At 37.9% G+C, this 24,368-nt stretch overlaps 1 protein-coding gene across 2 annotated transcripts in view; it reads left to right on the top strand.

Moving 5' to 3' along the window:
* Nucleotides 1-24,368, top strand: part of slc39a11 (solute carrier family 39, member 11) — a 153,517-nt gene that overhangs the window by 75,242 nt on the left and 53,907 nt on the right. The window contains exon 5 of one of the 2 annotated variants that reach the window (XM_008437981.2): nt 19,499-19,619. In XM_008437981.2, coding sequence (XP_008436203.1) covers nt 19,499-19,619 — 121 coding nt within the window. Of the gene's footprint in view, nt 1-19,498; nt 19,641-24,368 lie in introns of both variants that reach the window. The other variant, XM_008437980.2, reaches the window with a different exon arrangement.

The raw sequence follows: 24,368 nt of genomic DNA, 5'->3' as shown, positions 1-24,368 counted from the left end.
AGTGATTAGTTTTTCCAAGAACAATCTAAAACACAATTTAATCAGTTAATAAATAGCTTTTTTCCCATTTCATATTGTTTCTGAACTGTTCGTGCTTTACTAGAGCAGGGCTGCAATACGTCGATCGTGGAAGGTTTTGAGTCGAGCCAGGAGGCTGAGGCATGCTGGTCGTTTATTCGTGCTGAACGTTTATTCTTTAATAAATGTTCATAACTTTATTAAAGAACAACAACAAAAAAATCAACAAAACGTGTTCAAATTAATGACCCAACAACAATAATAATCTCAGTAATTATTGTTTCAACAAGGTGTTGGAGGAAAAATATCTCAACTTCAGAAGATGAGCTTTAACTTAACAGAGCTCTGTGGTTCCTCCTATCAGTATGAGAGTCAGGGTGAGGAGGCGCCATGTTAGGAAGAGAAGTGGAAGCTGCAGGATCTTCAGAACAAACAGGTCATGATGCTGGGTTACTGATTATCTCTGTATGGACACAGGATCAATAGAACCAGTTTAAAAGTTAAAATGAATAGTTATATGCCAGACATGTAAAACTGGGATGCACTCCATGCCATGATGTTCAGAGTTTAGGTCTCATGGCATCTCAAGGTGTCAACATTGAGAGTTTTAAAGCCAGTCAGGTTATAAAACGATAATGAAAACGGTGATTTTATAAAATCTTGCGGTGATTACAAATTGTTTGGCTTTGTGAAACCAAATTTTTAAATAAAAATACTAAATGAAAGCTCTTTTGTTTGTGAAAATATTGTTAAAATCTCCTTTTTGTTGGGTTACATATTGGGGTCTCCTTTGGCAGTATCAATCCTTATTATAATATTGCATATTATAATATTTTTGCTCTTTTTTAATCTTATATCAGGCAATTACTCTGACTCTAAAACCTTTTTACAGTATGTTCTTAGTTCTTGTTTCACACAGAAATTTCACCTTAATTTCCAAACTAAATTATCTTTATCTTCTGCTTTAAACATCCACTCTGTCAACTATTTCAATGTTCATAAGATAACGTTCGCACGACTTGAGTTGACATTTGACGTTGAAGTTGTTTCAAGATGGAAGAAATCTCCTCTGGTCTTTGCTTTTAGCTCCAGCCTCGGTAAATGATTGGATCCAAGAGCGCTAGCTAACTGCTTCTAACCTTTCAACTGAACCTTACTTAAAACGTTCTGAACTATCCCTTCATATACCCAGAATGGTTCACCGTCTGGCCACCTAAATCAATAAAAACACATGCCTCTATATACTCATGCGCCAGTGCTTTATTTTAGCCAGTACAGCAGCTGTGGGGGCTGAATTTGAAGCTTTTGTAATCACACCAAATGTAAGCAGGGACGTGCCTGGTGGGCGCATGTTGAGAGTGGACAGAGCTTGTTAACTGTCTCTCTCAGGCTGTTGTTTTTAATTCTTCACCTACTTCCTTTTGTCTTGGTGTGTGTGTGTTCACAGTTCACTTCAACACTATGGGAATCTCTAGGTAGAGACTTTCTGACCGTGTGCCCCAGGGTCATTATTTTGCAATTACTGCAACTCGCCCATCTCAAGGCCCTTCACTCTGCCTGTAAGCAGCTGAACTTTGGAAGAGCATTTATGTTCTCGTCTTCTATCCCTCAGAGCTTAAACGATGTGTGGGGCCTTATTAAATCTGTTAGTTTTTGCAAATTTCACGTTTTCCATTAAAGTTGTTCTGAAATCCATTTTAACCACATTTATTAACCAAAATGTACGCAAGTATGGTTTGAATAGAAAAAAATTGAACAAATCAATAGCTAAAGGTAAACATTTACCGTTATTCTGTATCACAAATGAAACATTTAACAAGATGTTAAAATGTGTTTTTCCCTTCTTTTTTAAGAACTCAAAACTAAGAATCTAATTTTTAACATCAAAGAATATCTTTTTAAAAATGCTTTTGAGTTGAACTTGAATCCAAAATACTTACCACATAAAAAAATACTAATTAATAAAAGCTTGTAGAAGCTGTTGCAATAAGCATTAAATCAATGAATTCCATGGTATATTAAAACGAGCTTAATAATTTCCATTTGCATGATTAGTTTTTCTCTTTTCTTTCTTCCTACTAAAAACTGGATGACAGAAGTCATCCAGTCTGGTGCTTTGGTCTCAAATAGCTCCTCTTTTGGAGGACAATTTTGCTCTACAGAGACTTTATAATTTGTTTCTTTTGTTTGTTTATTTTGTATATTTAACATATTTTCCACTTCCAGTGCTTAAATGTTCATCAGAATTTAAAAAGTTTTTGATCTTTGAGAATGTGTTCTTGCATTATTTTGCCATTTCCATTACAGTGCTTGAAAATGGTCTAAAAAACAACAATAGTATCATCGCAATAACTTCTGGGAAAGTATCGTCCAGCAAAATTACCATGACATATCTATCTGTTCATACTTCAATAATTTTCAGTACCTTTGTTTGATTTTTTTTTTTCTTCCTGTCACAGGAATCTCCATAGAAGATTCCTGTGACATTTCTTGTAGAAAAGAAATGTTCTTACAATTCCAGGGACAATTCTTTTTTGTCCCTGCCATTTGTAGGCTTGTCGTCAGCATAAGTGCATTTACATAACTCCAAGTGGTCTAATTCAAGACATGTATAATCTGAAGCCTGCTCCCCGCTGTGGTTTTCTTCTATTGATTTTCTATGTACAAAAATGGAATTGGTTCTGCAAATGTTGTCCTTTTTATCCAAATTATGTTGGTTTTTACTAACAGGTGACATTAGTAGCCTATTCAGCATATTGAGCTAATGTGTATCTTTTTGTTTCAAAGAATGTCAATTTGACCTCATAATCATCCTTACTATAATTCACACTCGGATGTCAACAGGAGCCATACCTTGTTACACACACTGTGTGTGTGCTGATGTCAGAGCAGTACTTTTCTTTTTCTCCACTGGACTAATAGCTCATCAATTAGTAGCAGGATGTCAGCCTTTTTGCACATTTACACACACCTGCTAATGTTAAGCTACCATAAAACCGTGCGCGTTTATGTGCGTCTTTTAGCATTTCTTACTTTATGAGATCCATTTTTCTAACAACTACTGTTTTGTGAGGACATATTGCACCTTATGGGGCAAAAGCCGGGTCCCGTTAGAAGAAGTGCTGTTTTTGGGTTAGAGGTTTTGGTTTCAGACCAATCAATCAATCAATCAATCAATCAAATGTTATTTGTATAGCACATTTCAGCAGCAAGGCATTTCAAAGTGCTTTACATAATTAAAATAAAAACAGCATGTGACATTAAATAAACAGTGAGAAAGAGAGAGATTTAAAAAAAAAACAAACAAAAAAAAAAACCATTAAAACCTGCACCCCTTTAGGACTTCAGTTAAACGCCGTTTAACTGGGATTCTTAACCCTCAGAGACTTTAGTCAAAAACACAGTTTGACAAGGACTCCAACCTCTAGGTTTTTAGTTGAAACTCCGTCAACTGGGACTCTAAACCCCATAGAACTTTAGTTAAACGTTGTTTAACTGGGACGTTTTCCGGGGGGCTTTACATCATTAAAACGTAGAAAAGAAATAAAAAGAAATTAAAAACATTAGACATAAAAACCCACACTCTAACCCTAATTTAGCCATAAGCAACTCTAAACAGGTGGGTTTTAAGTTGAGATTTAAAAGCACACAGTGTTTCAGCTGTTTTACAGTTTTCTGGAAGTTTGTTCCAAATCTGTGGTGCATAGAAACTGAATGCTGCTTCTCCTCGTTTAGTTTTGGTTCTGGGGATGCAGAGCAGAACCCGAACCAGAAGATCTGAGGGGTCTAGACGGTTGGTACAACAATAACAGATCTTTAAGGTATTGTGGTGCTAAACCGTTCAGCTATTTATAAACTAACAACAGTATTTTAAAGTATATTCTCTGAGCTACAGGGAGCCAGTGTAGGGACTTTAAAACTGGTGATATGTGCTCTATCCTCCTGGTTTTAGTGAGAACGTGAGCAGCAGCATTCTGGATCAGCTGCAGCTGTTTGATTGATTTATTAGTCAGACCTGTGAAGACGTTGTTGCAGTAATCAATGCGGCTAAAGATAAACGCATGGATGAGTTTCTCTAGATCGCGCTGAGACATAAGTCCTCTAATCCTAGAGATGTTCTTCAGGTGATAGAAGGCCGACTTTGTGACTGTCTTAATGTGGCTCTGAAGGTTCAGGTCAGAGTCCATCACTACTCCCAGGTTTTGGGCCTGATCGCTGGTTTTCAGTTGTAATAACTGAAGCTGTGCATTGATTCTAGTTCTCTCCTCTTTAAGTCCAAAGATAATAACTTCAGTTTTGTTTCTGTTCAACTGGAGAAAGTTTTGGCACATCCACTCATTGATCTGTTCTAAGCATCTATTCAGTGATTGGATGGGTCCAGAGTCACCTGGTGACATCGTGATGTAGAGCTGTGTATCAACCGCATAATTGTGGCAGCTAATCCTATGTCCTGTTATAACCTTAGCCAGTGGGAGCATATAAATATTGAAAAGAAGGGGTCCTAGGATTGAACCTTGGGGTACCCCACATGTGACCTTTGACCTCTCTGATGAGAAGTTTCCGATTGAAACGAAGAAATCTCTGTTCTTTATGTAACATTCAAACCAGTTGAGCACTGGACCGGAGAGTCCGACCCAACTCTCCAGTCGATTCAGTAAAATGTCATGGTCAACAGTGTCAAAAGCTGCACTGAGGTCCAACAGAACCAGCACTGTGGTTCTCCACAGTCTGTATTTATATATGGATATCATTGAACATTTTTACAAGGGCCGTCTCCGTGCTGTGGTGAGCACAAAAACCAGACTGGAAGGAGTCAAAGCGATTCATTATTGTTAGGAAGTTATTTAATTGTTTAAAAACAGCTTTTTCAATAATTTTGCTGATGAATGGGAGGTTGGAGATCGGCCTGTAATTCTGCAGTAGTGATTTGTCCAGATTGTTATTTTTTATCAGTGGTTTGATAACTGCTGTTTTCAAAGCCTGGGGGAAAACACCTGAAGAGAGCGATGAGTTTACTATTTGGATGAGATCATTAGCAACAACAGGCAGGACTTTCTTAAAGAAATGTGTGGGTAGGACATCCAGACAGCAGGAACCAGAGCTTAATTGACTTCTAGGGTTTTATAATTTAGTAGTTGAAATTTTGTCATTGTTCCTGCATTTGTTTTGTTTGGGATTAGCATTGGTACTGTCTTTGGAGTGGATGTGCAGATTAATCCTCTGATCTTTTGAATTTTCTCTGAAAAGAAACTGGAGAACTTATTGCAGGCGGCATTAGATTGAAGTTCAGGTAGAAATGTCATAGGAGGGTTTGTGAGTCTGTCAACAGTAGCAACTAAAGCTCGAGCATTGTTAATGGTTTTGTTTATGACATCTGCAAAGAAAGCCTCTCTTGCATGTTTTAGTGTTGTATAATAGTTACGTAGTCTTTCTTTGTAGATGTCACAATAAACGTGCAGCTGAGTTTTATGCCATTTCCGTTCGGCCCTGCGGCAGAGTTGTCTTGCAGATTGAACTGTTTGTGCATTTCTCCATGGATATTTCTTCCTACCAGTCACAACCTTCACTTTAACGGGGGCAATGTAATCAATGATCTCTGAAAGTTTGCACTGTGGTGAGCACGAAAACCAGACTGAGACCAATAGCTTAGCAGCTACAACAGCTGTTAAACTCTGACATATTGGCCGCACAGTAACTGTGTTGGATCAGCCATGATGACCACTTGTGACGTTTGGTCCACCCAAAGAGCTTCTCTTAACCATTCAGGCACTAGGCTGCAGAAGAGGATCATAAATCCTCCTCGTCTATCTTGTCTTTGGTCATAATGATATTCTAAGCTAGCAGTTCTCAACGTGGGTTGTACCGCCCCCCCAGGGGGCGTTCAGAGGATGGTAGGGGGCGCTGGCGGACATTTTTACAAAATGGGGTGCTGGGATGCCTTTGGGAGGCGTTTGGTCGAAGGTAAACTTTACACCTTAAATGCACAACAATGCCAGTTTAGACTTTCAGCAACTTGGTAAAACTGTATTGTGTAACATTAAACCATGCTTGGCTGCAACTGTATCGATGGCAGCTCTTCTATTCAGTGTTTGTTAGCTTCTGTTAGCTTCTTGGTGCAGCTCCGTTCTCCTGCTACTGGTAGCTAAAATCACGACACCCTCACTGTGTATCCCTCTGAAAAATGAACCCATTTAAATAAAGAAATACAGAAATCCGTCCATGGGTGATACCACGATAGAGAGCGTTCATTTTATAGTGTTAACACGGTGCTGTAAGTGGTTCGGTATGAAACGGGGGTGATAGAACAACACAGCACTTTTAAATTTCAATAATCAGAATGCAGAAATTGTTTCCGTTGTTTTAAAAGGTTTATGTCAGTCTGCCTTTTCCCCATCGATACGCTTCCCGACCGCCGAGCACCTTAGGGGCTTAAAAAAAAAAGACGTTCACATTGTGCAAAACTCTGAAGCAGGAGAAGCGGGACATAAAACGGAGCGACGAACTAGATGTGAATTATGGCATAAAACAGAGAATCTGACGCTGAACAGTGAAAAAATCAACATGTGATGTGAAAAACATCATGTGTTGATTAGGTGGCGCAGCAGGTGATTACTGATGGTGCGCGTCAATAAACAAAATAAATCTATAAACAGGAAAGAAACTAAAGTGGACTTAACAATAAACCAGGAGAGGATAATACTAATCAAATGAAACTAAATGAAAATGAATGAAGAACAAAATGCAAGAATAAACTAAGAAACTAAAGTAAATACAGAGGAATAAACTTGTATGGCAAGACCTTTCGAGCAATAATTAATACAGAGGACTGTATGGTAAGAATAAACAGACACTATTTCCAGATAAAAGGTAAAATAATATTGTTGAAATGCCATGGGTTTGTTGAGACCATATCTAGTACTGGGAATAAATGTCTTACAGACCATAACAGCAAATAACTTATCACTTATTTATGTTTTTATTAGATTTGATATATTTATTTCTTCAATATTATTTTTCATGTCGGTGTTAATGTCATTAGGCTGATGACTCCATGACACTTTGAATTTGACTCATTAGGATTTGATTAAGAACCAGATTTGTTCTTTGTAATTTCTGTCCAGTAAAACTATTAATCTATAAATCAATAGACAGGTCTATATAAAGATATAATCCATGTTTCTGTCTCATATTTGTATGTACCTGGAACTTTTGTTTTTCCACTGAAAGCTCTGGTTTGCACAATAAATACCATGTGGGTGAAATTTTATGGATGATACTCTGATGTCCCATTGTCCTGAAGGCAGCACAGAGCTGCACCACCAGAAACTGACAAACACTGAAGAGAAGAAGAGTTATTATTAATGTAGTTACAGTTCTATCCATGTTTTAATGTTGCAGAGCTTAGTCGTTTTGCAAATAGTTAAAAGTTTAAACTGGCATGTTTTACATCTTTTATCTGGTCATTTTGTGCAAGATTTAACAACTAGAAAATGGCACAAAATAAGAATTTTTTTTCCACTCTGATTGGCTGCTGTTAGGCCTACCAATTTTAACTTGAATGTTCATTGCATTTTTCGTAGACACCTGTGAAAATAATTTCTATTCCCATGACTTTTTTGTTCTCTGGGAAATTATTTTTGATGATAAATACAGAAACAAGCATAAAAATCAAAACATCTACAATAATGATAGTAATATTAATGATAAAATAATGGTCAGTGCAAAGTAGCCTGCAAATTCTTTGGTGGGGGGCAGTGAGGGACCTGAATAAAGGCTAGGGGGGCGCTGCCCCAAAAAGATTGAGAAACATTGTTCTAAGCCAGCTTAAAAGGATTGACATCATTTCTTAGCTTTGACCAACCGCCTTTCATGATAAACGAGTGTCCAAACATACGTTTCAAAATGACATTCTTTTTGCGTTCTAATACAAAAGGGGGGCTCCTGTTACACATGGCGACGGTAAAAGTCGTTCTGCTTTGTTTTGTCCCACCGCTGATTATTTTAAATGTCAGTGTGGGTAGGAAAGGCCATTGAACGATCGGCATCAGCGGGTAAAGTGCTCATCTGCGAGGAGGATGACAGAGTACGCAGTAATTGCTGGAAACAAAGCTTCGGTTTACATTTATTTAGATGCAAATGAATGTATTAAAAGGAAAAGGATAGCAGTCGGTGCATTACGGTGTTCTGGTCATGGCATATGTGATACGGAGAGTGGTTATTTCAACAGCTGTGTGCATAAAGAGGGTTTTTCTGATTACAGTGCCTGCAGCGCCTTTTAATAACAGTCATGCTGAGCTGTCTCCTTGATGAAAGTGGGGACATTCGGACCACAGGAACTGACTTTAGCCAGACGCATTCGGCAGCGGATGTTGCGAAGAGCAATCTGAGAGCGGACGACTGCTGGAAAAAATGACTAAAATTACTGCTGAACTTTCTCGGGCTTGAATAGAACGCTACCCGGGTGGCACTTTCAAACTTGTAAATTAACAAACTCCACAGAAGTCAAGTTTTCAGATGTCTGCGAATGATTCTCGGAAGAACTCCACATGGAGAACTGGATGGTTTGGTAACTGGAAGATTTTGACACTTATGTGTGTTACCATTCCAAAATGTACTTTTTTGCAAAAATATTTGTACCCATATTAATGATCACTTCATTTCTGACTTTTAGCTATGCTTTTCTACAACTCTTTCATTTTAGGGTTATATATTGTTGCAGGGGCTGCACAGTGGTGCAGTTGGTAGAGCTGTTGCCTTGCAGCAAGAAGGTTCTGGGTTCAATTCCCGGCCCCGGTCTTTCTGCGTGGGTTTTCTCCGGGTACTCCTGTTTCCTCCCACAGTCCAAAAACATGACTGTTAGGTTAACTGGTCTGTCTAAATTCTCCCTAGGTGTGAGTGAGTGTGTGTGTGTGTGTGCATGGTTGTTTGTCCTGTGTGTCTCTGTGTTGCCCTACGACAGACTGGTGACCTGTCCAGGATGTACCCCACCTGTCGCCCGGAACGTTAGCTGGAGATGGGTACCAGCACCCCTCCTGACCCCACTGAGGGACAAGGGTGTAAGAAAATGGATGGATATTGTTGCAGTTTACAACATAAACTCTTAATCCACCCAAATGTATACAGTCACACAATCTAATATATACATATACTTCCCACTGAAAATTAAATGTCTTTTCAATTGAAATTGAAAATTGAAAAATACTTTATTGATCCCAAAGATAAATTAAATATCAAATAAAGCAATTTTCAGAGAAACTACACAGTATTTGGTTTGGGAGGTTTGGCCTCTTCTCTTTGCAGACATAGGTATAACGCCTTTAGATATACTTGATTTTTTTGGTTTTGTACATATAGTTGAAGCTAAATGCTAGCACGCTTTGGCCATTTTTAATTTGTTTTCGGGACGTTACTCTGGTTGCGGCAACCAACTGTGACCGTGTGGATAAAATGAGGGATTTTAGATGTACATCTAGAAATCAATGTATAAGGAAAGAATTATGTGTTCTTCTACTGTTGATATACAAAAAAAAAATCTATAACGGATAACTATTTTTTTCAACAGATAACTATATCTTTTTCTTCAACAAATTAAAAAGATTTGGGAGTTGATATCATAGAGCAATAAGAGGAGATTAAACATTTGTCACCTTTTTATCTGCCTTTTCTTATGTGTAACTGTTAAAGAACCACGTTTTTGAAAAAATAGAAAAATAAATAGAATGTGTAGACAGGCGTAATTTGGCCCACCACATATTATTGTGAACAACTTCCAAAGAAGATATAGCACATAAATATAGAGTGGAGCCACAACCTTTATCTCTGAGAATATTTAATACAAGCTGCAATTTTAGTGCCCTTACCTTTCAAGCTGCTCTGAATGCTACAGCCTTCTGATGTTATGGTGGCTGTCGAAGGTGGAGGAAAAAAAACAACTGTTTGGAAAGCAGAATATAGACATCATGAATAATTTAAAACGGGGTCATAAGCTTGCCACTTTTAAGGTTTTGTGACTAGTGAATTGAGTCAAAGATTTTCTAAGTTACGCATTTGGTGTGTTTTTGCTCTTTTGTTTTTCTGGCTTACTTACGTACTTTAGATGATAAAAGAACTTCTAGTATCAGACCAAGAGATGTGTCTATGACCCCAAAACAGCCCGCCTTCGCAGAAGAAGAACGTAGGCGTCGCACAGTAGCTCACGGAAGTAACAATGGATCGGTTTTTGAAGTAGTTGACTAGTAGAAGCTGACAGTATTATCACAACATTACGACTTACAACTTCTTCTTCTTCAGACATTGCTTTCATCCAAATTTACCAGATCTGGCTTCTCCTGGTGCAGAATTTTGATGCATGGCTCACGTCAATGATGAAAAGTTGGATAAAATCTATGGATGCACCTATCCACTTTTTCCACTTCCAATATAGATACCTGAAGTTTGGCATCGGACAATACCAAAGAACTGTGCTGAATTGACTAAAAATTTTAGTTTTTTTTAAAACACAGACATAAATGTAATATAAAAAATAATGCAGCTTCAATTTGTTCAGTCTAACGGCCAATGTAAAAATAAATAATAAACTGACAAAAGCAAAAGGCTGACTACGTTGGTCAAATATGTAAAAATAAAATTAACTACAACAAACCTTTCAAATGCTTCAGAAAGTGCTATTAGGAATTTTAAACATAATGTAAATTAAATAGTACAGCATGATGTTGCTCACCACAGAAAGAGAATAGAATTAGAATGAATAGATCTGCCTTTATGGATCAGACATATCGTCACTGATACTATAAAAAAATCTAGATCGGGTATTGGAACCGATAAAGGTGCATCTTTAATAAAATGTAACATGACCGTTCAGACTGCAGAACTAGATTACCATATATGGAAGTGGCACAAATCCAGTTTTTATGTTGTGTGAAAAGTGCTGACTCGGTGTGTTCATTTGGTCATGAAAAAATCTGATTTGGGTCACATTTTCTCTCTGTGAGATCTTAGCCTTATCGTTATCTTAGCTGCTTCAGATGTTCTTTCTGACCTCCCAGAATGACCGGTTGATCCACATTACTTTTTCACACCACTTGATTTCAACCCCCCCAATAATTTCAGCTTATGTCTATCCACTGGTGTCAACCTTTATTGTAGATCTCACTGACAAACTGCAGCTCTTCATGCTCATGCGATCTGCTATATGCAGCCACCCATGTGGGAATAATGGGACCCTGGAGGGTTTTTCAACCTTTTTTTTTTTTTTTTAATTGAAATTCCCTAGGGACAGTAATTCTGTTTTCTTTGCAGATGTGAGTTTTTTTCCTGTTTTAGTATGAGCATCAGTTAGATTCAGCTCTGATCCAAACATTTTAATCAAATAGATTAAAATGTGCTATCTCTGAGGCAGAGATAGCACAAGAGAACCAGTAGCTATCAAGAGAGAGAATGTGTGTTTGTGCGGGTTCTGTGCGTGTAAATACGTGACAGGACGTTGGTGTGTCTTTGATGAACACAGGACAGTTTCTACTTTTCTACACATTCCCCATCCTTTTTTTTTTTTTCTTTTTTAACATCACTTTCTCAACTTCATCCAAGTGTGTGACAAGTCCTCAGGGACCGTTCTCTGGCTTTCACACAGAATAAATCACATAAACATCAGGACTTTTTTATTGCAGAGCCCTGCTGCAGTGCATTCAACTCGACATGGGCTTGTTATGTGAAAAAGGACAGCGTGATAAATCATGTGATATTTATGCTGTACAATTCAGCTTCGATATACAATATATATTTATATGCATCTGTTCAGTTGTGATTCAATCCTAGCATGCAGTCTCCAGTGTGTTTCTTCACTCTACCTCGCAAAGGTTTTTCAAATCAGTGTTGTTGTGAGAGCACCTTTTGTTCTCTTCAGGTGAGCTCACTGACTGTCGGATTTAGTTCTGAACTCTGACTAAAAGAAGCTAAAACTTTAATGCAATTCAAGGATTCCTCAAACACTCCAGGTGTGTTTTTGAGGAGGTAATAGCATTGTAACATAATATAAAGCTTGAATCCAATTTTTCTTAATATCCTGCCCCTCCACTTTTTAATAAATCCATATTGCATTTTACTACCTCTAATTCAAAATATTTTTTCTGGTTAAACTTGATTCAAATAGTAGAAAAGCTAAGAAAAAAGCATTTCTGGCCTGGACTGTAATATTCCAAACTATTTACAGATTCTTTAAAACCACTTTATGATTAGTGAAACCTCTACACAATATCGTCTCTTCTTGTGAGTTGAATCTTTTAGCAAAATTAACAGAAGTCCTGCTTCAAATTGTGTTTGTGGTGCTAGAGATCCTGAAACTGTGTCAAGGCTGCAGCATATACTCCAACATTTTCAGATGTGATATGTTCTTTTTTGAATTATTGGCATTAGACATACAGCTATAGTAAACAAAAAAATGTTGGCATTAATTTCAACTCACTCCATTGGTATTTTATCCGGATGGTCCTCCATTAAGTAATCCCAGGCTCTTTGATCTCTCCAGATACAATTTTAAAAATGTATCTGTGTACTACTGCATTAGTCCCTGTGTGGTTTTTGGATTCGTATTTTCTTTTCTTGTAACTTGCTAGCTAAAAATTGTCTTCCCACATTTTTGATTTGACTAGCTAGAAAAAATTGCTGAAAAAAAAAAAGCTAGCTTGCTATTCTTCGCTAGCTAGCCAAGTCAAAAGAGTGGAAAGGTAGATTTTTATCTTCCCATATTTTTATCTTCTTATCTTAACTAGCTGGTCAAGTCAGTCACATATAGCTAGCCACAGAATGCATCATGCCCATTAATTTGATCTCAGTTCTGAGCCTTAAATGATGCATTTTAACTTTGTCCAGGCATGATGACACGGCAATCAACTTTTGTGACTTTCTAACAAGGATTTGATTCATAAATTGTGCTTGGTACGGTGTACTGCAAACACTGTGCTTATCAGTTGGGAGAGTGTCTGTAAATAGATGGACAGATAAAAACAAAGGTAGAGATTTTGAGTGATAAACGGAGTGGAACTGCAGCTGCTGGAGGCGTGTTAATGGAGAGCCAGGACCTGCTGATGAGATTGTATCATGGGCTGTCACCAAAGGCCACTGTAGGTTAATGACATTCTTGGAGAGGGTTTGCGAACTAATCTATGATGTGACGCACATACAGAACACACACACACACGCACACACATTTTCATATGAACACACTCTTACTCATACTTGCCCACTCACATAGCAGCACATTGCATGGAGTGACAATTAACGCGTAAACAAGCATTTAGCAGGGTTCGCTCTCATTTAAGAGGTAGCAACAACTTGCTTTAAAATGTTTAAAAATAATAAATGAGTGAACTGGTGAAATCACTGTTAAGCCATTTTGTTGGCTGGTGGTCACGCCACGCTCTCAGGCAAACAATGACACCAAATGTTCACTTTTGTCTTTCCTACTGTTTCTGGATCTTACCAGGTTTTTAAAATAAATAGTAATCATTTAGTGTCCAGTAAAAGTATGAATCATTTTTCACAGTTTGTCATACTAAAACCACAAAATTGTGGTTATTTTATTGGAACAACAAATCAGAAAAAGTATTGTATTCAGTACTGCACAATCAATGCTTTGTAAAACCACCCTTTGGTTTGAGAGATGAACTGTAATCTGGTGTGGAAAATATAACTAACTCACTGGCACATTTGGCCTTTGAACCACCTTAAAATAAATGGGGCTTTGAAACAAAACTATATACATACAGTGGACAGTGTATTTGCAGGGGTTTGGGACCACAACCATCTGCAAATACTTGAGACTCCCCCTAAAATTACATATAACTTTCTATTTTAATAGCTCACGCTCCACATATACCTTATTAAATGTGAATGTACACAATGGAAGCCATCTTAGCACTACCTCAGAAGCTAACATCAACAGGCTTTCTTGTCTTCTTTCACTCAATCAAAGAAAATGAACAGCGCACCAGTCAGTAGTGTCAAGTAGCATTCAGCCTAGGCATTTTATCTTCTCAAGCTCCATTTTATTTTTAAAAATATAGCTGTTTAAAAAAAAATTGGACATTCCTCAATCAATTTGAAGTTACGTTCCACAGAAAAATCGGTGTAGTTGAATCCACTAATCCTGAACTACAAATGGGTGTTGTTGCACTATATAACACTTGTTGTAGACACTTCTTTGACTGCTCTGCTGAATATAATCAGACCCTTGTGCAACCCGTAATTAGTCAATTAGTCAGACTTTTATTTTTGCGGGCCCACTTCCAGTCTTGCCCCAAACTTTTCAACTTATTTAAAGCCCCGCCTCCAGCGCAGTTTGAACATCACCTGTTCCACTGTGATTGTGGCTGGCTGTTGGCGTCTTGCTGATCATCTCCCCTTGGCAAATTCACCCAAATCTCCACATCTACTGATTTGAACTATTGGTGAGTTTGCTTGTTTGATATCAGTATTGTGTCACCATGAAAATGTTGCTCGATTGCTCATGGGAGCGTTGTTTTATTAGAACTGTTGGCGGTTGTTACCTGGGCCGTCACCGGGATTCACAGCTGATCGCAGTCTAGCACTCTCTGCTCAAAGGTAATTGTTAGTTTTGTGCAAGATTTCTTTTCCAATTTCATTACTTTTGTAATTACTTTTGTAATGAAATTGATTGAAAATAGGATGTAGCTACATTTAAATTGATATTGCGCAGTGTATTTAATTTATTTTCTTTTCCTCACACTGCTTGAGTATTTTGAGTTAATTTATTTTCTCTTGATTGATATTTTGAAAGTGAACTTTGATTTCAACTTTAACCTTAAATTGATTGGCTGGAAATATGATTGATATTCTTTTTGTTTATTTAAATTATGGTTAATTTAACCTGACTGAAATGTTTAGTTTAATTATTAGATATTAAATTGGATTTGAATTTGATATTTGTTGCATTTGTGTGTTTGCACACACTTGTTGTTTGATAAAACACCTAATGTGTTTTTTTTTGGCCTTTTAGGTCAGGTTTTTTTTAATGATGGATCAGATCCTCTTCTGGGCAAAGGATGGCGAGCTAAGGACAAGAACTTTGATCTTTTCAATTGATTTATTTGGAATTAAGTTGTCCCTCATTGTTTATTTGTAATTGTTTGTTGTTGTCCCCCCACCCCCAAAATCACCAATACAAAAACACCAAAACTAAAACAGTGCTTGTGTCTTCATTCACACCTCAGGCTCTGTCAAGAACCATCTTCTGATGTTGCTTTTGTAGCCGCAGTTAGTTGCGTAGCCCATAACTGTTACACTTGTATGAATGAACAGCATTAAAGCCACCTCAATTAGCTTCTTACCAGTCTAACAGACAAAACACACCATTCAGTAAAATGTTAATTTGCCATTGGTTACTATGCAGCTAATAGGAGCTGGAGGTGAACACTGCTACTCTAGGCTTATTCTGCACGTCGTGAGAACAAAACATCTTTAAAAATCCTTTCTTATGCAGCTCTAAAGTCCTAAATGCAGCTGTAACACTTTGTACTCAGTGGTTTTAAAAACACTGCCTTACTTCAGTGCCTTCTGCCGAAGCACACCATGGACTTTATTTGACAGATGATCGATAAACCTTGGATTTTTTTTTAAGCAACATGAAGGCAACATCCTCCTCAGCAAACCAGTCTGTGAAACTCCTGTAGTTTGAAATGACACCCCTGTCTTTGTCTGATCCAATGACCGCCGTGAGTGGTTGAAAACCAAAGTCAGATTCCTTATTTCTGCACACAATCGTAACCAATAAAACTGATTGATTCTGATTCTTTGTTTTTTTGTAGTTGAAAGGAAATGAGTCACTTGCATCTCAATAAGAACATAAAACTGTAATGCCTAGAATTTGCCATATAGAGGATCATACCATCTCTGTGTTTTGGCAGCTCTTTAAGGTCTTCTTATCCTTCACTATTTGAAATCACTCCTTCTCCCAGCCATTTCTTAGCAGCAAGACCAAAGTTCTGCATGGTCACTTCTTAGCACTGCAGACGAATTTCAAAGCAATCTTCGTCATAACTTTGGGTGAAGTTTTCAGGGATTTATTTGTAAAGGTCCCTTCATTTCATTTAGATTTGTGTACGCAGTACAATCTGTGCACACAGAAGCATTTTAATCACTCTACCTGCTTTTAGACCAGCTGTGATGAAATCATTGCCAATTGAAACGGGATGAAAAATAAATGCCTGCAAGTGTTGTTCCATCTTTTTTAACCCCCGCTTTTGGACCTTACTCTGCTAATGGCTTACTAATGAATATGCTGCCTCTGGGTTCATTAAATTCACCAGTTTACAAAAACCACTTAATTAGGCCCACACCTGTCTGTGTGGTTAATTTGTTGTTTGGTCTAGTATTTATGTGTTAGCTTCAGAGAGTTTTTGAAATTGAATTTGTTAAAATGTTTTTTTAAATTTGAGCGTTGTTAGGGGAAGGTGGAATTTGGCATAGCTGATTCCTCATCAGATGTTCTGTCTGCCATTTTCTGTGCACTTTAATGACTGAGAGCAGTAAACTGGCCAAATTCCTGCTCTTGTTCTCAGTATGCCGATGATCACCTTGTTTTGCACGTTTGATTAGCAATCCCTTTTGGCAACTCTCCCTCTTGGCTCCTATAGAGACGGTGTAGTTTCTGCACAGGTTTGGCGAAGCCCACACACAGCAGATATCTGGGAAAACTAATGCATTTTTATGTGTTTTGGCCTCTCATCCACATAAAAATGAAATTTTATACCACTAAAAATTATTATTTATGAAAAGTCCATATTTGTTTGTGTGTGTCTTTGGGGGAAATGGAGATTTCCAATCCCATGCATTATAATCTGTGACAAATAATGCATCAATATAACCACATACTTGATTTGACTTGATTTCCAATCAACATTCTCTTGTGTTTTATTAACTTTAAATTTGAATATGTTAATTAAAAGTAGTTCAGTTTATTTTTTGGTCCACACAAATGAACCTACTGATGCCATGTTTAATTCCTAAAAGGAAGTCGCGGTTGTTTTGAATCGATCTAATTGACTGAAGTAGGTTTTAGCTGTGCGCTGCACTGCCCCCTATGGGTTTGGCATGTTTAAAACAATGCTAAAGGGTGGATTTGTGCTGGTTCTTATGGATGAAAACTTCTCTGAAACAGAGAAGTTTTATTGCTGTTTTAAAATGATGTGGCGGAGATGTATGTTTTTATAAAGATCTGGTTACGTGTGCACAACGCCTTAGAAACTTTAGTTTTCCCGTAGCTACGGTTGTGCTCATAAGTTTACATAACCCAACAGAGAAGAGCAATAATGATTAAAAAAACAACATGCTGGGATGTAAACTGCAACATAATGCTACCACAAACGAACCCGGGATAGTAAGTGAAGCAAAGTTATGACAGCAATGTTTAAACAATTTTAGAAAGAAAAGTAAAGTAGAAGTATTTTTAAAGGACAAGTGGTAAATAAATACAAATTTAACTATTTTGTCACAAAGACAATTGCACACTTCATATTTGACTGTAGTTTTTCTCCCACTTGCACTGAAATTGGCTACTTTTATTGGCCTATCAGATAAATTTCCAAATTAAGCCCAGTGAAATGTGTGTTTGTAACATTTTGTAATGTGTAAAAGTGCAAGGCCCCAGATGGAAAGTTATATTGCTGATTTTATGAGGAGGAGGAGGTTGGATTCATTTTCTGTTATTCAGACAAAAACTGTTGATTCATATCTGCAGTACAAATTGAATTTGAATGATGCGACACAAAGCTGAGGTGTGTGGGTTAATTTTGAAAGCGTGGTGCGTAGCAAGGTTCACTCTTGAGCTAAGTTGAGATAGGACTAAATAACGGTTCGTTGAATCTCTCCTGTTGCTGCCTGACGGATTACTGTTGTTAGAAGTAACAAGTTGGCTGGTGGGGGACTGCAGGTGGCGGCTGACATGTGCTTCCTCAGCCTTACAAGAGATGTGGGAGTGAACCTGAACGAGGGCAGCAGCTTGAGCAAAAAAATAAAATAAAATAAATACAAGCAAGGAGTGACTGACAAAGAACTGAGGACAAACTTTTCAGCCATTCCTTCTCAGTAAGCGGCAGACAGAGATGCGTTGGGTGGGCGTACTGCAGTAGGGGAGCTGATGAAGCCGAGGTGTGACTGCCTGATTGAAGTGGAGTCTGGAGGGATGCAAGTGGTGCCAGACCTACACACACCAACTCTTGCAATAGCATAGATTTGCATGCACAAGCACCCAAGACCAAACGGGAAACAGGGGGAGTGGGGGGAATTGTTGGAAAGGAAAGGAGTGCACAGCCGGAATCATGACGGGGAATCTTTGGATTGGATATTTGAAAGCTATAAGTCAAACATCACTTGCCCCAAAAGCGTTCTTTTGGGTATGTTTCATGGCAAACACTCTCAAACGTCTCTGGATATAAATAGCGAGGTTTCATTCTGTCGGGGAATCCAAGCTAACAAGTCACAGAGCAGCGATGTGCACTTTTACCAAGCCTTCATTGAGGAAAGTAGCTTTTAACTGCCCTAGAAATCACTACGGGTTACTAAATGATGTCATCGCTTAACTTGTATAGAAATGTTGTTGACACGAGAGATATATACTGTATCCTGAGTGTACCTGTAACCTACATTGCCAATAAAAATGGACAAAAAAGAGACGGGAGGCGAATATCTTTTATGTTAGAGCAACACACTAACGGCCATTGTCAGAAAGCTAGAATACGTGTTCTGATGCACCTTAAAAGTACTTTTGAAAGTTGTCAGCACTTACACGGGTATTAAACATACTTTTAATCAAATATATATTTCTGTATTTAATTTTTTTATTGGTCTGATATAATATTTTCATTTTAAACATGCTTTGATTAACTGTAAGCAGGAAATCATTATAATAAAGGCTCATACATCCAGATAGTTCTTTTTCCTGTGTTCACATTGGGTTTCATTGGTTCCTTTTCATACCATGTATAATTATCACATAAAAAAAGTGATAAGAAATAAAACTGTTTTCCAACTTAAACTGACCAAACATGCAAGATCATAAATAATGCACAGTAAAAGTAGCAAAGTAGCAACCATTTCAGGTGCAGTCATGCAGGTCACTTCCACAATGAATATGTTTTAAGATCAGCGTAGTGCTGCAACCTCCAATTTTCAGAGTTGGATTTGTTGTATTAAGTGTTAAGTTATATATATAAACTCTCCATGCTGGACTAAAACAACCTACATAAATCCATTTGCAAGGCGCTGTACAATAAGTTGCTTACATGTTGCTACAACCCCCCTGAAAGGACAAAATACCATGTTTGAATACTTGGTGAGATCAGTAACGGAGATGAATTATGTTTTTTTTTTTAAATAAAAAAAAGGGGTTTGTTTCTCAGTCTGGTGATGGAGGTCGAACCCAATTTGACCTGACCTGTGCGTTTCTGTCTTCATCTGCTGTCATCAGGGTGTCTGCGCCGACCCCCAGGCCGCCTTGGCTCTGCCCCGCGACTCCAAGCTGGGAAAGGAAAAAGCCGAGGATCCGTTGTTCCAGCTGCCAGACCCTGATGAGATGACCATCAGGATAGGTAGAGCTGGACCTGTCACAGGCAAGCCTCCCACCCTCTTCATATACCCACATCGGCTGTTTTGTGCTCTATTTCAGAAGCCCAAATGGTACTGCATGGAAATTTAAGAGTTTACGCCTGCAGCTATTGGGGTCACACTATTTTTTTTTCTATTTTTTTTGCCACTATGAGAAAAATGAATGATTTTGCTCTGATGGAAACCCAGAGAAGGCACAAAGAGTGGCTCCATTGGCTAAGAAACCTTACTTGACCTTCTCTGATGGCTACTTACCAGATCTTTTTATGGTGCCTTTCTTGTCTTTGTCTTGCCTTTAATCTCCTAGAAACTGGATTGATTGGTTTCAAACTTTTAAAGGTTATTTAAACAATAACCTTTTCTGTGCTTATATATATAATTTTTTATTAAAAGCCAGTAATCAACCCTTGAGACTCTGAAACGCAAAGGAGTCTGATGTTATAGATCAGTGTTTCCCAACCCTGGTCCTCAAGGCACACTGGCCTGTGTGTTTTTAGGTGTTTCCTTCCTTCAGCACAGGTGATTTAAATTAGGAGGTGTTTGCTGAACTGCAATCAGCTGAATGAGGTGCATTAAAGCAGGGAAACATCTAAAACATGCAGAGCAATGTGCCTTGAGGACCAGGCTAGGGAAACACTGTTATAGATCATAGTTAAACTGTAATAGAAAGCCATGCTCTACTGGAAGTTGTGGACCAGTGTTGCAGTGACATGTCATTGCAAACAAATAACTATAAGTGAAGATTGAAAACAGAAAAAGAAAACATTTTTCAACAGTTTTTTGATTGCTACTCTTAGTAGAGTCTGAACAATATGTCTCTTTTATTCGGTGTTTCTAGAAGTTCTCCTGGGAAATTATCCTGCCTTTCTAACAATAATCACACTGCAAATAATCATCCCATGCATGCTTGTAATCTCACTGTCACTACAAACAATGATGGCTTTATCAACACACTTTCTGCTGCGTCTGAGGCAATCAGCATGTCTCGTTTTCCACTGAAGGCGAAAATGTACCAACCCTATCTTGCAAGAAAGATGAATTAATCAATAAATATATACAAAAAAATCAGTGAATGTAAATAGGTTAAGCAAATTGGTTAAGACTGTAAATGATCTAAAATAGACCACGGCTTTATGGTGAAATATTGAAATGATTTAATCCAAACAGAGAACAAAACAAATTGATATCTGTCCTCCGTTATCACAAATGAACATTTTTGGATGCAAAGGGAAAAAAGGCCCTCTTGGCTTACTCCTCACAATGAAACCATTGGTTTATGAGTTGAAGCAGAGCAGCTTCACATGAGAAATGTTCTAAAAACCTCTTTGTCACCACCTAGATTGAGACAAACTACAGTATAATATACCAAACACAAAAAAAGATGGCATCAAATGAACGTTTGGGTAATTACAAAACATCTCCCGTTCACATTTTGTTGCATTTTTACTTTTGAAATTCAAAACTAGCATCATTTAAACCACATGGATTTTATGGCTCGGTACTTGACCCAAAATAAAGACTATTGTGCTCCTTGCGGTAGCTACTTTCCTGTCGCAGAAGGCTACATCTATTGTGAAATCATAAATATATGCTTTCACCGATAACAGAGGAGGAGACTACTCACTTAAGTTGGCACTGGAGAAGCTGGTGACGTCTCCAATCACTGGCTGAAAACATGCAAGATAATTTTTAAAAAATTAATTAAGACAAACACAAAAACAGTCGACTTTTTCCCCAGTATCACCCACAACCACAACAGCTACATTTTAGAAACCTGGCAACCACAGGATTGCCTTGTCTTTCTGCTGACCAGAAACTTTAGTTTCATGACTTGGCCTGTGTTAGCTTTGGAAAGGCTAATGACTTGCAGGCCTAGGCTGGTCAGTGACAGATATAGATCTTACTTTCTTTGTTTGATATTTGTGTCTTCAATATTTAGGCCTGATGCCATGTTGGATTACAGTCAATTCTGTCAAAAGAACACACAACAATCCAACCAGTACGTGTCGCTTACAGACGTTGTATGTCAACCTTTTCTTGATAAAGTTTTCTTAACAAATAAATGTACGTCTCTAATGGAGTGGGTGACCAGCCGAAGCATACTAAATGTCAACTTCTCCAAAGCTACCTCCAGTCTGTTCGTGCTAAGCAGTCAATCCAGTGGAACCAGTCTTGGCATGTTAGGCGCTAGCTTCTTCATAGTTAGCATATGTTAGCATAGGCCATTGCTGATCGCTCAGTTACTGGTCCCAGCCTTTCATTAACCAGATCAGTAGCTGGCTTTGGAATGGAAATACAGCAAAATATATTACAAGGAAGTACCAACCATTGGTTGAGCAATACTCCTAATTTTGATCGTAATAGCACACCATATTCTTGACTATTTTTGTTGACTGTCCATCCCTTTATGACCACATTGTACCTATATTCCTTCATGATATCGCTCATATCCTCCAAGTTTTTCTTGAATGAGTTCACTGAGCTCCAATAATTTTTCCTTGAGGAAATTCTGATCGCATAACAGTCCAACCCAATACTTGGAAGATGTACCTATTAAAGTGGCTGGTGTTTGAAATTCATTAAGCTGTACTTAAAAACACACAACTAAAACAAGGCAACAGACTTTATCAAGAGATTCATGACTACAGCAAACCTACTTTTCATCATTTAGCGTCCTAACTAGAAGCTCATTTAAAGGGGACTTTCGTCTTCAGGCACCTCTGCACCTTTAAACTTTAGACCCTGTGAAGAGTTTTTTTTCTCCACGTAGATTCAATAATAAAGTGAGACAAGAAAAAAAAAGGAACAAGATCATTTTCCCCGTTGGGACAGAGAACACAAACTTAACACCTGATCTGACTTGCATGTCAGTAAAACTCACAATCTGTGTCAATTACCTTTCCCCTGGAGTATCCCATCATTGCTTAATTAACAATGGAAGAAGAGAGGAGGAAAAATGTCACTGCTAGCAGGCATTGATTTTTACAAGAGCTATTCCAAAGCAAAACCACAGCCGCCTTCTTTATTGAGGTTAAACTTATAAACAAAAAGAAAGTAGAAGTTAATTGTAGGTTTGTTTTTTTTTGTTTTTTTTTTTTAACATAAACATTCTTATATTTTAATTGTGTACTAAGAAGCTGAGCTCTTTAGTAGTGAGTGCTTCGGCCTTTACCAGCGGGACAAGCTTTGCTGGAGCTCATTTGAAATAATGAATTCCCAGTTGGGTGTCCACGGTTCACGAAGACGCCATGTTAAGAAACCTTAATGCAGCCTTAAAACTTCCATCTAAACAGGAGACGGACGTTACCGGCGTTACTAATTATATCCGTTTATTTCCTGTTGACATGCAGATTAGCCAAATAAGAAAAAAGGGTGTCTCATTCCATTAACTCACACAGACTTGGAGTGCCTGCTGCCAACCTAAATATCGTTAATTAATCCAAATGACTGCAAATCTGAGTTATTTTTGTGACAGTCTGAGCACTTCAGAGGTATTTTTACGTGACTTACTTCCACCTCTTTTAGAGTCTGTACATATAAGCGGAGGTTGCATAATGATAATTTTTTTTTTTTAACTTAAGACCCAAGGGAGGTTCAGATGTACATTTTTAGTACCCACTGATGATAGAAATATTTATTTGCTGTGATGTTATTTTAAATGACCTGCCAAAACTATCTGTGTTTTAAGTCTAAAAATGAAATGTCTCGGCGCTGAAGACCTTTTACAGTGATAAGCAGTTATTATATGTGCTCCCATTGACCTTATAATGGCACAATTTCACATTTAGAACATTGCTGAATGGAAACATGATTTTGAAAAAACTCCTTTTTCAATCGTTTTTTTCCCCAGCATTAGCATGATTTTGACAGTTTTGCTCACATTCAGAATGAAAGTGCAGGTAGTGTCTTAAATGTTTATCTGAATTTAGAAAAATAAATAAAAATCTCATTCTGTTTCTTAGTGAATATAAATAAATGATTTCACTTTTATACAGAAGTGTTTTTGATTCATGTTCCAATCACGTTGGGTTGAAAGAAATGCCTTTTTGCTGATATCTGGACCCCCATACTGCACTATTGCTTATTAAAACCATATGGCATCCTTTCCTGGAGTGGAGAAATAATACAAAACCCCCCCGAATGCTCTGATGTGAATAAACTTGACAAAAGATATTCTGAAAAACCCTGGCCTCGGATATAAAGGTAGATTGGATAATGTGGCAGAAAGTCAGCTGGGTGGCTAGACATATTCACGATGGTAGGAAATGACTACACGATCTGTTAGTAACACTTCCTAATTTGATTCAAAGCCCTTTTGAAATGGTCTCTTCATAAGACACACAAAAAAGAAAACATTAAAAGGCTCACATCGCCCTGAAAGACCAATAACGATTAAGGTTTTAATTTCCCCAGGAAAAAGGGCTGGCATTGAAAGATCAATTACCGGGCTTCACTAATTTGATGCACAAATTAAAATCATCTTCACACCAACAATCTGGTGACAACCTTGATTCTGCTTTTGCTGGAAAAGCAGACTCTCATCGAGAGGCTGCATGCAGAGCATCTGTCCTGCTCCGGCAACATGCTGAGCTTGGAGGAAACCAGAACCTGACACGACAGCTAAACTCGCAAATGAGCCACGACTGGGCGAACGGCATCGCCCAACTGTCAGTCAAACCTCACCGAGCGGCGATCCCCCGACGTCAAAACCTGTCATCCTAACACATGCTTCT

This window comes from Poecilia reticulata, chromosome 19 (assembly GCF_904066995.2).
Source record: "Poecilia reticulata chromosome 19, P_reticulata-male-v2, whole genome shotgun sequence".
Classification (NCBI taxonomy): Eukaryota; Metazoa; Chordata; class Actinopteri; order Cyprinodontiformes; family Poeciliidae; genus Poecilia; species Poecilia reticulata.
The sequence above is the reverse complement of the archived record's forward strand: the minus strand, read 5'-3'. Positions and strand labels throughout refer to the sequence as shown.